Raw genomic sequence first — 13,926 nt, forward strand, 5'->3', positions numbered from 1 at the left:
AGTGATCTTGACTCAAAATGTTGGTGACCACTCGATTTAAAAAGCTTACAAACAGGGTTGTCAAAACTATTTAATACTTTATTTTTTTGTTTATAAAAAACAGTTTAACCCTAAACGTAAATGATCTAAAAACCACGTAAACTCAAGATTTTTTTCATATTTGCATATGTTGTATCTTAGACCCCATTTTACATCTGAGGTTTTTGTGTAGTGCCCACCATTGTTTGAGGCACAACATGCTATGCTCTTGAATAGAGGGTGTGGTGTGAAGGGTTGGTGTCTCCTAGATACGCTGGGTAAACAACAGAATTCCCAGCTCAATGAATCCCCAGGAAGGTCCCAATTAATGAACCATCTCCCTGGAAACCAGCACTTGGATTGGAGGGAAGGAAAAGATGCAGCCAGCAACATCCATGATTAGACTGACACTATGGCTTGAGATGGAGGACTGAGTGACTGAATGACTAAGTATTGATTATTCTTTCCTTCAGTATGACCAAGCTTATCTGGGGCAGAAGATAACATGCAGCTTCCTGTATTGAGTATCAGTGGAAACTGTTACAAAACCACTACTAGCTAGTCTATGCAGATATGCTATAATCTGGCATTAAAGCTTTGACTGCATAGACGCTCATTTGTGTGTTTATGTGATTGTGAAGCGAGCCTTTTGTAGATAGCCGAGGCCAGAGCAATACAGTTCGTGAAGCGATGTAATGCCATTGAGTAACACTGATGTGGTACAGTTTAACAAGATCGTGGCACAAAAAAAAAAAAAATCAGGCTCCCAGTGAAACTCCATGAATTGCTATTATGAAGAAGCCAGTATAATTACAGTAGTGACTCCACACACCCATCCAGAACGACTCAGAAGAGGATCACGGCCAGGAAGCCCACTTCCCCAGTGTGTGAGTGTGTGATGTCCCACAGATAAGTACACGATCTTCCATCTACATGTGTTTAAATTAGTGCCGTTTTCAGTCCAGAAAATGTTCTTTCTACCTGGTTTGTGCACTGAAACACTCCAATAAAGCCCACAGATAGGAACTCCATGAAGTACATGTGAAAAACCAGTGTGTGTATTTATTCTCTTCAAGAGGAGATCTCACTAATGAGCGGTCATACCCTAGCCTCCAGGCATAGTCTGTCTTCGTGCCCACACAAGAAACGCTGCCCTGTCCTTGACCCCTCAAGTCCCAACACACCAGTTCAGCTGTGACACACAACTCTGCTTCTCACACTCTGCTCTGAGAATCACTCATCACGACCCCATCTAACCATCTGCCACGACACTGCCTGCCTGCAGACCAGACTATCTCCGGGTTGACTTTTCTCCGAGGCACAGATCTAGGATCAGCTTCACTCCCAAATCCTAACCTTAACCATTAGCGGGGGAAAATACTAACCCAAGATCAGCATCTAGGGAAACCGTCACCCTATACCGACCAGCCGGCCTCTGATATAAGTGGTGAGAAGGATTATGAGGAACGAGAGGGCGTCAGTCTGTGCGTAAATGAAAATGCCCCAACGGTGCACATACTTTGACATTATCACCATCCATTTTTGGTTTAAGTGCTGACAACAAAGAGATGGGAGGTAAGGTGCTAACTGGGGGTCAAACAGGGTCTCAGCACAGTCAAGGCTTGCCTCAGTACAGCAGGTTAACGTATGCACTTTAGTGCAGTGGCTGCCAGAACTTCTAAGCTCCATGTCAGGGCCCTCCAGCAGCTGCACTGTCCAGGACTAACAGGATGGGACTAACAGAGGACAAGGAGCAAGAGAGGCTGGGAGGGAGGAGACACTTAAAATTCCGTCGCTTAAAAAATACTCAAGAAATCTGTCATTCATTTTGACATTTTTGCAGAGGAAAGGTTAGTCGTGGAATTTTACATCTAACTAAGATGTTTGGTGCAGTGTTTCTCAATGAAAAACCACGGAAACCAGTCGTTTCAATGAATGACAAAGGCTATTGAAGAATCCTTACTGTTGACCAATGGTATCCACATTATCATAAAAGTGTTACATCTGCAAACATGCACTAACATTATGCTGTCTAGTTGAGTATTGACAGCCTTCCTGTATAATTTCCAAAGCATAGTGTAGGCTGTGGAGTGGTCTTCCTGGGTCCCATCTTATTACCAAACAGGGCTGGTTAAACCATTCAACTCTTTGAATAGCTATGTCTAAAATAGAGGTCGACCGATTATGATTTTGACGCCGATACACACCCCCCCCAAGCCGATACTGATTAATCGGCCGATTCTTCTTCTTTTTTTTGTTGTAATAATGACAATTACAACAATACTGAATGAACACTTATTTTAACTTAATATAATACATCAATAAAATCAATTTAGCCTCAAGTAAATAATGAAACATGTTCAATTTGGTTTAAATAAGGCAAAAAAACAGTGTTGGAGAAGAGAGTAAAAGTGCAATATGTGCCATGTAAGAAAGCTAACGTTTAAGTTCCTTGCTCAGAACATGAGAACATATGAAAGCTGGTGGTTCCTTTTAACATGAGTCTTCAATATTCCCAGGTAAGAAGTTTTAGATTGTAGTTATTATTAGGAATATTTCTCTCTATACCATTTGTATTTCATTAACCTTTGACTATTGGATGTTCTTATAGACACTTTAGTATTGCCAGTGTAACACTATAGCTTCCGTCCCTCTCCTCGCTCCTACCTGGGCTCGAACCAGGAACACAACAACAGCCACCCTTGAAGCAGCTTTACCCATGCAGAGCAAGGGGAATAACTACTCCAAGTCTCAGAGTGAGTGACGTTTGAAACGCTATTAGCGCGCACCCCGCTAACTAGCTAGCCATTTCACATCCGTTACACCAGCCTTAGGTCATTAATATGGTCAAATCCAGAAACCATCATCTCGAAAACAAGATGTTTATTCTTTCAGTGAGATACGGAACCGTTCCGTATTTTATCTAACGGGTGGCATCCATGAGTCTAAATATTCCTGTTACATTGCACAACCTTCAATGTTATGTCATAATTACGTAACATTCTGGCAAATTAGGCGGCCCAAACTGTTGCATATACACCGATTCTGCATGCAATGAACGCAAGAGAAGTGACACAATTTCACCTGGTTAATATTGCCTGCTAACCTGGATTTATTTTAGATAAAAATGCAGGTTTAAAAATATATACTTCTGTGTATTGATTTTGAGAAAGGCATTGATGTTTATGATTAGGTACACATTGGAGCAACGATACGCACCGCATCGATTATATGCAACGCAGGACACGCTAGATAAACTAGTAATATAATCAACCATGTGTAGTTAACTAGTGATTATGATTGATTGTTTTTTTATAAGATAAGTTTAATGCTAGCTAGCAACTAGTTAACTGTAAGGTTGCAAGATTGAATCCCCCGAGCTGACAAGGTGAAAATCTGTCGTTCTGCCCATGAACGAGGCAGTTAACCCACCGTTCCTAGGTCATTGAAAATAAGAATGTGTTCTTAAATAAAGAAAAAGGTCAAATCGGTGTCCAAAAATACAGATTTCCGATTGTTATGAACTTGATATCGGCCCTAATTAATCGGCCATTCTGATTAAATCGGTCGACCTCTAGTCTAAATGTCTCCTACATTCTGCCAGCTTTGCTCCTTACCCAGGCTCCGGTTGTGTGAAACCCCCTGGAGTAAGGAGGCCGGCTTAATTAAAGTATAATGAGAATTAGAGCGCCTTTATTTTAATACTGCCAAAAATAGTGAAGTTTGATTAGTTGAAGAAAAATGTGCCTCTGTTGGAAGTTCTCGGGAACATGCGCATTTGTATGTAGCTTCTCTGTGTTTGTCGATGTGTGATTGTCTCTAGTGTGCACCACGTAAAACGGTGTGCATGCGCGTGGCTTAGTAGCAGGCGTAAAGGTCTATGTGTGTGTGGCCCGTTCAGCCAGGAATGTAGACTAACTAGGATCAGTGTGGTTGAGGGAGAGTTCAGGCGCACAGACAGGCAGATTGCTTCAGATTCCAGTCATTCCTGCATTTCCTCTTGCTGGCATCATGTACTACAGAGCTCAGAGGGCCATGCTGGGTTAATTACTCACAGTACACACACTCCTACTCAGATAGATACAATACAGTACTTAGTCACTCACAAGCCTGGCTTAAGCCACCTCTCAAACAGAAAAGTAGGAGAGAATAATAGTTGTTTGCAAAAGTTAACTCTCACTATAGTACTACAACAAAATGTGTTGGATTAAAAACTCTGTCAACACTTTTCAGGAATAACTCTAGCTGCCCTTTTCAAACCATTTTGAACAGATTTCCAAGAACCAGAGTGAACAACTGTGACGTAGCGGGACACAGACATTATGCAAAATGGTTCAGTGCTCAGAGCAAAACACTTTCATTGCAGTGTTCTTGCTACATTGAAGGATGAAAATATATGCTTTGGGGGGGGCACTGGTGGGGCTCAATGGTACAGGATTTATGGGTGGGCTCTATTGTGTGATCGCAGAAAATCATTGGCATATCTCCTGCCCATCTCATTAGTTGATGCTTATTATTCATTGACGCATATAAGCTACACTGAGCCAAAAATATAAACGCAACATGCAACAATTTCAAAGACTTCTGTTACACGTCATAATAGGAAATCAGTCAACTGAAATAAATTAATTAGGCCCTAAGCTATGGATTTCAAGTGGCAATACAGAGGGCCCTCTGGGTTAAATTGAGGACAACAAATACTTTGACATTAAAAATGTTTGTTACGATTCTATTGTCTGTGTATCTATTCATGGGGTGGTGTGGAATCCTTAATGCTGCACACCTATAAGGCCCGGCGAGCAAAGATATTTTGTCAGACCAAGCATTTCGTTAAGGCACGACTCACATCCACCTGAGACCGGTCAGTGTCAGGCAGGTCACTGCACTTGACCAATGAGGCCTAAGACCGACTTTAAATAGCCAAACCAACACACAGAGAAACAAAGAGCGTGAGAGAATGATGTCACATTGCGAGGACACCATAAGTCCATGTCCCCCAATCCCTGTCTCTGTGTAGTTAGCTAGTGGTCCTATGGCACATCATTCCTATCGGTGCACACCATCCGTGCACACAGATGCTCTCTGCTATCGCTAACACAAGCTTCCCGTCACCACCGCCATGGCCCATTGTTTACCTTGGTGGTGGTGACTGAGGGGCAGAGTGCAGGAGGAAAGTCATGAGATTTACAACAGATGTATACAAGTGCCCGTCTATGGTTGACACTGCCCTGAGAGGATTAATGAGCATTAGCATTACTATCAGGCTGGTTTCGGTGTCATCTGTTTACCGGGGGAAAAAAAGGTACGACTTCTACGGGAGGGTTAGTCTGCGCACACGCACCACCCAGAACACCTGCAGCAGTATCTCCCTAGGGCTTGCAGGGCTCTTAGCACCAATACAGCCTCCCTGGCTGGATGTTCTCCACCCGACACCATCACTCAGCCTGTCTGGCTGCTCTGTGGTCTGGGGTGGGGGTGGGGGATTCATCCATCTCCGGAATAAATAAAAAACATCTCCAAATGGAAGGGCGGGATGTGGGACCAGCTGGTCATCATCTCAGACAAAGGAACCTGTTGAATGTGCTATTGCATTAGAGGAACCTCTACCTCTTTCACAATGCTTCTCCACTGGCTCCTCACTTCTGGTTACCTTTCACATACTTGGCTCTTCTGAGAAGTGGGACACAGCTTTCGGATTGTGCACACACACACAATGAGGATGTTCGACTTTGATTCGACTTAAGGATTGGCCAGTGCAGACTTTTCTCTCAGCAGCAGTCTCAATGTCAGCCTTGAGAGATCCATAAAACCAAACTACATCAAAAGAAATGCAGACTAAAGGAAGAGTCCTTTGGTGTACTTTCCCAAGCTTCTGGGAAACTTACTGCCTTGAGAGACAGACGGAGCCAGGGGAAGGGGGGAACTAATGTGGGTTTACCGCATGGAGGACCAGTGGCAGGTGTGATTTATCACCAGGCATGGCCTAGTTCAGCTAACAGAGTCACAGAGGCTGGAATAGAGGGGAAAATACAAATCTGTACAGCACTTTATGGAATCAGGATCTGCACAGTGTAGGCCTAGGCTAGGTCTCGAGATTCTGGCAGAGAACCACTTCTTATGCCTGGCCATTAGGATATACTTTAATGCTGAACTTCTGGAGCTAAAAAAAAAAGGGGGGGTCTGTGTATTTTCAAGTGGAGCCCCTGTGGGTCATTAAAGATGATACTTTCTGGGAGAGGGCTAGGTTGGAAGTGGTTTCATTTTGAAGGCATGTTCCTCCTGAAATATTAAAGGGAAGATGTACACCTCCATTAGGTTAAATGGTGGGAGATGGGATGAATGGATATGTGGTTGTTCAGATCTCACATCTGCAAACAAAACACAATGCTGATGTGTGAAAGACTGACTGCTCTTCGCTCAAACAAATGACTCGTATCGATAAAAGAAAAAGAATGGAAACGGTTACATGGCATTCAGTAATAGCAGAGCAAAGTGGACCCAAAGTCCATCCAGGTGCATTGTTTTCATGGTGTGAATTGTTTGTCAATGTTTCGCTATTAGGGATGTAACGATTCACATCGGTCTCGATTCAAAATATTTAAGATTTGACTATTGGTCCGCAGATCCCAAACGGATCCAAGTATAGCACGCATCAGTCAGAAATCGATTCGAAAATTACAAATCGCAATTCACTAACCTTTTGCTCATGTTACTTTCTACCTTTAGAAAATACATAATATTTTGTGACAACTGACGCTTCTGCTTCATCAATGTCGAACTAAGCATGTAACTGTTGTCAGTCATTGATCTACGAGTCATTTTGCATGCCAAACAACCCAAGGAAATATCAGTAGCCTACTCAAACTGCCCCGACTTGATGCACTGCCCCACCCCGAAATATCAGCAGCCTACTCAAACTGCCCCGCTTCGCGCACTGTCCCACTTCGTCTTTGCAGCATGCAGCAAAGTGCCTTGTCCTTGCTAGCATGAAAAGGAAGAGCAGGTAAAGCTGTCCAAAAGCTTGGGGGATGAGCGATCCGCTTTACATGACCGGTTCATCTTCAATCATTGACAGAGACGATTGCCCATGAGAAGGTCTAATGACCCTCTGCTTCTCAGAGACACACTGGAGATAGAGGAGTGCTGAAATGGACTAATTCCATTCAGTGTTTTTTTTTTTTCATTCGCATTAGGAGGCAGTCTTATTTGGTAAAACCACTGAGGAGCCCTACTTAGCAGCAACACAAAAGACGCATTAAGGAATAGTGAGGATTAAGCGTTGCGTAATGAGAAAACAGAGCTGGGGCTTGATGTTAAGGGCCCAGAACACATGGGAGTGAGTTGGAATTCCTGACTGCGCTCTCCAAGGGTCCTTCTAGGTTCTGTATAGTAAAGGGGTGTAATCATTATGCCTAGAATTAACACCCGCCACCTGCATTGGTGGGTCTATTTCACCAGCCACGTTGGCAGGTGGTCAGGGCTCCAGTTTGTGAATAAAAATAGTCAAGTATGATCACATTAATAGTAACAAATGCTGCAGTAGCTGTTTTCAAAGTATTTCCACAGTTTAGTTTCCTAGCTGGTAAATTAATTACACAAAATCAAAGAACTACGAATCCTATATACTGTCTGGCTGGGGGCTGTGCGCACGTGAAGAGCTGAGTGAAAAATACATTTTTAGAAGCGCTGTGCACAGGCATAAAAGTTGTCTAATATACTTGAAACAAAGTGATACTTTGTCCTTGTTTCTTGGCTATTTACATTGTTTTGTTCACTAGGCTAAGTTGTTTTTCTGTTTGAGTTTCAATTGCTAGTGAAGAGAAGCTTCTACTAATCAGACTCAACCTCACAGGAACAAAGTAATACATTTGACTAGTAATACATATGTTTTAGAAACATTACAAAGCATGCTAATCTGTTTGGTGTAATTTTTGCCAAAAAAATTGGGGGGCTGCCTCTGTGGCTGATGGACCAAAAAGTACATTTTATGCCATGGTTGCAATAGTTTTGCATCCGAAACAGTTTATTCCAAATATAAAATTCAAGAGAGTTTCTATTGGACAAATTCAGGTATGTTCCTCCCCGTTTCGCTTCCTTCTGTTTGGTTCTTCAACGGTAAACATTTCCGTAATGAATACACCCCAGAAGAGAGGTCTATGGAGGCAAGCCTCATTTTGTGCCAAGACAGCCTGTGCATAGCGCTTTCTGTTTGAGCTGATAGGGTTGAACAACTTGATCCAACATGTAATTTTGTTCTTCCAGTGTATTCAATGCTGAATAATATTTCTAAAGAAAAAACCTTATCAGGAAAAACAACCTGGAACCCGGAGCCATTTGATAAAACATATATTTTTCCCATGCAATGCTTAACTGAAAAAGGCAATACTACAGCACACATAAGCTAGGGTTGCCAGGTGGGGCTCAAGAAACACACAATGAGTCTAAGACCCTGTCAGGGCATCTGAATCTCCATCTGTTCACACTGTTAAACCCCCTTCCAAAACCTATACAGAAAATCTACCCCTCTAAACTCCACAGCACAAACCCCATTATATTACTAATTTGTCTCATTGCATAGTACATCCAATTTTCCTTCTGACTGTACGGAGAATATTAATGCCTCGTGGGTTGTGTGTGCCAAATGTCATTGAGCATTGCTCAAGCAGACTTGGAAAAACTCAAGTTGACAGCTTTGGGTACAGACATCGGGTCTGTGTACGGAGCACTGGCTTTAGGTTTGCTGCAGAGTGGCCAATCTCCACAGTGACTTTTGTGAAGGTGGAGTGTGCCAATTATTGTCAATGAGAGCTGGAACACTTGGCGGTGCAATAACACCCACAATCTCTCCATTCGGTCACCACTGTAGGCTGTTAACAGGAGAGGTGTCTGTAGTAGTTGAAAAAGTAAAGGCAATTGAAATCATAACTGAAAAGATAGTTTTCTTTGGGGTAAATCCATTTGAATTCAATCGCTTTTTGACAGCATCCCTTAGGATTCAAACAAAACTTTCCATGCATGCTTGCCCAAAGAGGATGTCAGAAAGTGACTTTTTGGACCTGAATGTCAAAACTTTGAGGAGATAAAGGTGCTCAATGTTGACCCATTTTGCATACCCCACACTGGAAAAGATAAACAGTTGAGTTTGATATCATTTAAAAGCTTACAAACAACGTTGTAAAACTATTTATATTTTTTTAAATAATTACATTTTTTTTTTTTTACCTTTAAAGAGATTCTGCATTACTTTTGTATACTTTTTAGCCAGTAGTTCTGAAAGTAGTGTTCATGAACAAAAAGTGGTTCCCAGAAATTGTGCACTACATCACATGCAGTATGTGCAGATATGTGCACCATGTCATTGCTCGCTCTGGTGTGTGTGCCTCTTGCTAGCTGTCACTCATATGGCGAAGGGCTCATTGGTTGAACTCTACTTGCTAGGGGGCTGGCCCACATGGGAGAAAATGGCGCAGCACAGTTTTCAGAAAAGTTGCTTTCAAACTAGGGATTTAGTGGCTAATTGAGGTAAAACAGTAATTCTGCTCATAGATTATGCATTTATGAACTACATATTGATACATCCTGCCCAATATGGATTTTTGTTTTTTTAAACATAGTAATCACCAAAGTTCTGGAGCATGTCTTTCACGTCAATGATCTAAAAACACATCAATTCAAAAACATAATATCCATATTCACATGCTGCATTTTAGACCCTTACTTCACATGATTTGGGGGTTTTGTGCGGTGCCAGGCCTCAGTTGAGACGCAACATGTTCTTGAACACAGGGGGGGCGTTATTTCAAACATAGGTCCATTCCATGAATTCTATCCCTTCAGACCAGGGTTTCCTTTAGCTGGTAACAGCCGAGCATACAGATAGAGCCTAGTTGAAGCGAAAATGTGTCAGACAAAGCGAGTGCTGCTCCTACAGCTTCTGTTCCTGTAGGAATGAAACGTGCTTTTATATGCCAATCATTGCGCAACAATTTTAAATTAAATAATGTGTTAAAAACAGTTATGATAACTGTAAAGAGCTAGAGATGCCATGAATAGCATGACAAGGAGATACCAAAAGAGATGAATGAGAGCTCACGATTCTATTATGGTTTGAGCATTCACCATTATTGCCATGTTGTCTCCACACGGCCTATTATGGGTCTGACCTCAGATGGCCCCCTCTCTCTCCGAAGCCTTTCTTTAAATGCAGGCAAGGGGACCATATGCTTTGTGTCTGCACGCAACACGGCCACCTGTTCTGTCACACCACATTTGTGTCTCTCGGCTAAATACAGTGCCGTGTTAGTGGTCCTGAGTGTATGCCTTCTGCCAGCCTCACGGTCCCCTCCCTTCAGTGACTGGGCCCAGTCATGCTGAGTCAAGCAGACCAGGCGATGCACCCTTAGATAGAGCCCCCCACCTCAGCCTTGATCTGTGTCAGGAAACCCCAGTCAGCATCTGGCCGAACTAGCAGCCGGGTTGAATATTAAACAACTGGATGTCTGCGTGTGTTTTTGTGAGTCCAAGAGCAACACTGAGCTGCTCCCCAACACCCTCCTCTCCCTTTATTTGTCTGTGTCCTTCCTCCAGTGAACATAGGGGCCTGAGCCAAGTCTCAGCCCGCTCAGCTTAGTCATGAACAGAGCTTTTTGGTCAAGTCGGCACAAACACAAACAGCCACACACACGGTCCCTCTCATCCCTGTTATGTCCATGTACAAAACTCAGACAAAAGGTGAGTGACATTTTAAGAGCGAGTGCAACTGAAGTCTTGGTTGACAAATCAGATTGTGTTTTTCACTGGATTAGATTGTGAACAATTGCATTCTCTCTGCTAACTTAAGTAATAAATGCAATTTACCTTACGTACTGGCGCTTGCATATCTTAATATAATGGCCTGGGACTCAGGGCATGACTCAAGTGGTAGACTGTCAACAGCCTAAGCAGAATAATTGGGCCTAGAAGTGACTACTTACACAGGTATTCAAACTCTCTAGAGATTCTTGTGGACCTGCACACTTCAGTAGACTTTGCCATCTTAGCGTAGCTTCTTATGACCTTGGGTTTGTCGACACGACAGAAGAACTACTGGTGACTGTGCCACTCTCCCCACCACCACCTAGCCATGTCTGAGAGCCCGTCTCAGCATTTCTGAGCAGCAACACATCTCTGATGAACTTGATGTCCATTATCTTGCACAGCCATTCCCTTATCCCATAGCAGAACAATGAACACAGCGGCATAATGAGGCGAAAGTCAGGTCACTCTTACGTCCCAGTGCTCTGGTGTAAATTAGTGTTGGAAGCTGGAGGGGAACATAATGCACAGCCAGATAACCATCCTGCTCCCCTAAAAATAAACATGAGGGGCATGCCAGCAGAGTTTATGTAATTTGTCATGTAGGAGTTGTGTGAATGGGTTTCCAATCCCACCGGCCTGTGTCGTTACTGCGGGCAACGTAGTGCAGGCCAGCGGACTCCTTTCATCCGCTGAGTTCGTCTGCACATTTGATATCATACAGCATATGCCCACTCCACTCTGAAGCAGGAGCCTCCTCTGCTTGACTCCACACAGCAAGCATAGCATCCAAGGAAGGCAGAGACCCGTTTCTCCTCTGATTCCTATTCTCTGCTGTTATCAATGTGCTGTCAGCTGACAATGTGCTGTCAGTTGCTCTGAGCAGCCAGCCCGATGGTACACACCTCCTCTCTCAGCTACTTTGATGACACATGCATGGGGATTAACTATTGACAAGAATAAGAGGACATAAAGGTAGCATCATACCTTCCCGCGTATACAGTCTTAGCCCCCAGAATATGAAAGTAGCCACAACACTCACCCAATATGGTGTTTGGAATTTTAAGTAAAGGCATTTAAACCCCTTTCTAAATAAACAGTATGTTGTTCCTGCGTGACGGGATTAGTTAGTTAATATGCTCTGTTAATTATACTGATGTTGCCAGATGTTTATAGCAGGCAAAGTAAATCAAAACATCAGCCACCTGTTCCATGGGGGTTGCTCGCGGTTGCATGCATTGATAAAGTGGAGATCATTCCGCTAGCCTTGATTTGACCATGCATAATGGTAGCCATAATGATAGCCAGGATAGGCCACAATGTGCTAATGAAAATCACTGGTTGCTTACCTTGGGTAGTTCTCGGAGTTGGTTAGCGTCGAGGAGAAGCTCCTCCAGACTGCGGCTGTAGCGAAATATCTCGTCGGGGACATTTTGCAAATTACAATGTCGCTTGTCCACCGACTCGACGTGGCGGTTACAACGCCACAAAGGGATACACTTCAGCATGTCCGGCCGCCGTTATCGATTTGGTTTGCCGGCGTTACTCAGCACTCCGCATCGGAGAGAGAAACGGGGAAAGGTTGTGGGAGGGAGTAAGGGATAGGAAAATGTATACAAATATCGACGTGACAGATGAGTGGGACTGTCGAAATCCCGCTGCTCCCGCGTCGAACCAAAAGGGGGAGGCCAAATCCAGTTAAAACCAGGGACACAGAAATCATTCGTCTCGTCAATTGATATCCAAAATTGAGTCTTTTGTTGGCTCTCAGCGACTTAAATCCAACATAAATGTGATAATTACATTTTTTTTAGATACGATTATTCGCTTCCGTGTTTGGAGTCAATGTCTCATTAAAATTATATACGATTTGCTAATAATCTTAAAAAAAACACAGGCACTTTAAAACAAACTAACGTTCTCATTTCCATAGTTCTGACAATGCAGTCCAGCCACCATTAACGTTAGCTACTAGTACTAGACGGTTTGCTATTTGATACAAGGAAGCTGGCCTGTCTAGCAAGATGGCTAGCTTACTAAGCAAATATTATACGGTTCCCCGTTACAAATGTGTTATGTTGCTCAATGCGAGGATGCTGATCGGTAAAATATGACAGGCTGTTGCATTATCGGAAATAGTCCCATGTAGGCACACTGAATGGCCTCTTGAAGTTACGTCTGGAGGGATGGAACTCGTCTGCTGTATTGTGTCGCTAACGTTACTAGCTTGTGAGCACTCGTGCCTCTTTAGGCTTCGGATACAAACCGAATTCAAAAGCTGTCTGCACTGAAAACAATAACCAGAAGTCGTGACACGTGTAAAGCAACAACTATTGAACCCACAATATCAACAATCGAATGATTTTCCCTCCCTCCTTGAGCCAGGCCGGTGGGGTGTGTGAGGCTGGGCAGGGCTAAACTGGAGGTTACCACTGCTTTTGTGACTTAGCTGTGCACGACTGGGATGCCACGAAAAACAAGTCCGAGATGTTTGGATTTTTGACTGCTTATATTAGCGAACTGAAGAAATCCTCTGTCGCAAAATATTCCGCTCGGGAGTTTCCTCACTCAGACCGGGTGTGTGGCGATATAAGAATGTGGTGGCGATCGCCGACCACTGACTCCTCCCTATTGATGTTGGAGCTGGGTGCGCTCGATTTTACAACTGACACCTCGCTCATCTCACACGCATTCCTAGTGCCTACTCAGAATTTCCTTCATATTTTGCTAGAATGAATAGACATCCAAATCAAATTTGCTAGAATGAATAGAGATGATATCGGCCTTAGTTTTTTGGAGGACAACTACTGCCCGACACTGATAGGACTGCATACGCCGGTCAGCGCAACCACACATATCCAGGAAAATAAAATCAAGTGCATCAATTTTGTCCTTCTCCCTCCCTCCCCCGGCAAACACCCAAGCTGCAAATAGGTAATAGCGACCCCAAGGGGCGAGGAGGTATTCAATATAACTTTTAGAAGAGGGTTGGCTTTATTCTGGTTTTAATCTGTCGTTCTCAACTAACATCAAGGCGGTGGCCCGTTCCTGTAGGTTCATGCTCTACAACATCCGCAGAGTACGACCCTGCCTCACACAGGAAGCGGCGCAGGT

General features: G+C 43.5%; 1 protein-coding gene across 14 annotated transcripts in view; it reads right to left on the bottom strand.

Annotated features, from left to right (window-relative positions):
- Positions 1-13,442, bottom strand: part of LOC118361472 (protein scribble homolog) — a 128,062-nt gene extending 114,620 nt beyond the window's left edge. For 5 of the 14 annotated variants that reach the window (XM_052483144.1, XM_052483143.1, XM_052483149.1 and 2 more), the window contains exon 1: positions 12,162-13,438. In XM_052483144.1, coding sequence (XP_052339104.1) covers positions 12,162-12,320 — 159 coding nt within the window. In that variant the 5' untranslated portion in view covers positions 12,321-13,438. Of the gene's footprint in view, positions 1-12,161 lie in introns of all 14 variants that reach the window. The other 9 variants (XM_052483142.1, XM_052483148.1, XM_052483146.1 and 6 more) reach the window with 5 other exon arrangements.
- Between the last annotated feature and the right edge of the window lie 484 nt (positions 13,443-13,926).

Source organism: Oncorhynchus keta, chromosome 28 (assembly GCF_023373465.1).
Source record: "Oncorhynchus keta strain PuntledgeMale-10-30-2019 chromosome 28, Oket_V2, whole genome shotgun sequence".
NCBI lineage: Eukaryota > Metazoa > Chordata > Actinopteri > Salmoniformes > Salmonidae > Oncorhynchus > Oncorhynchus keta.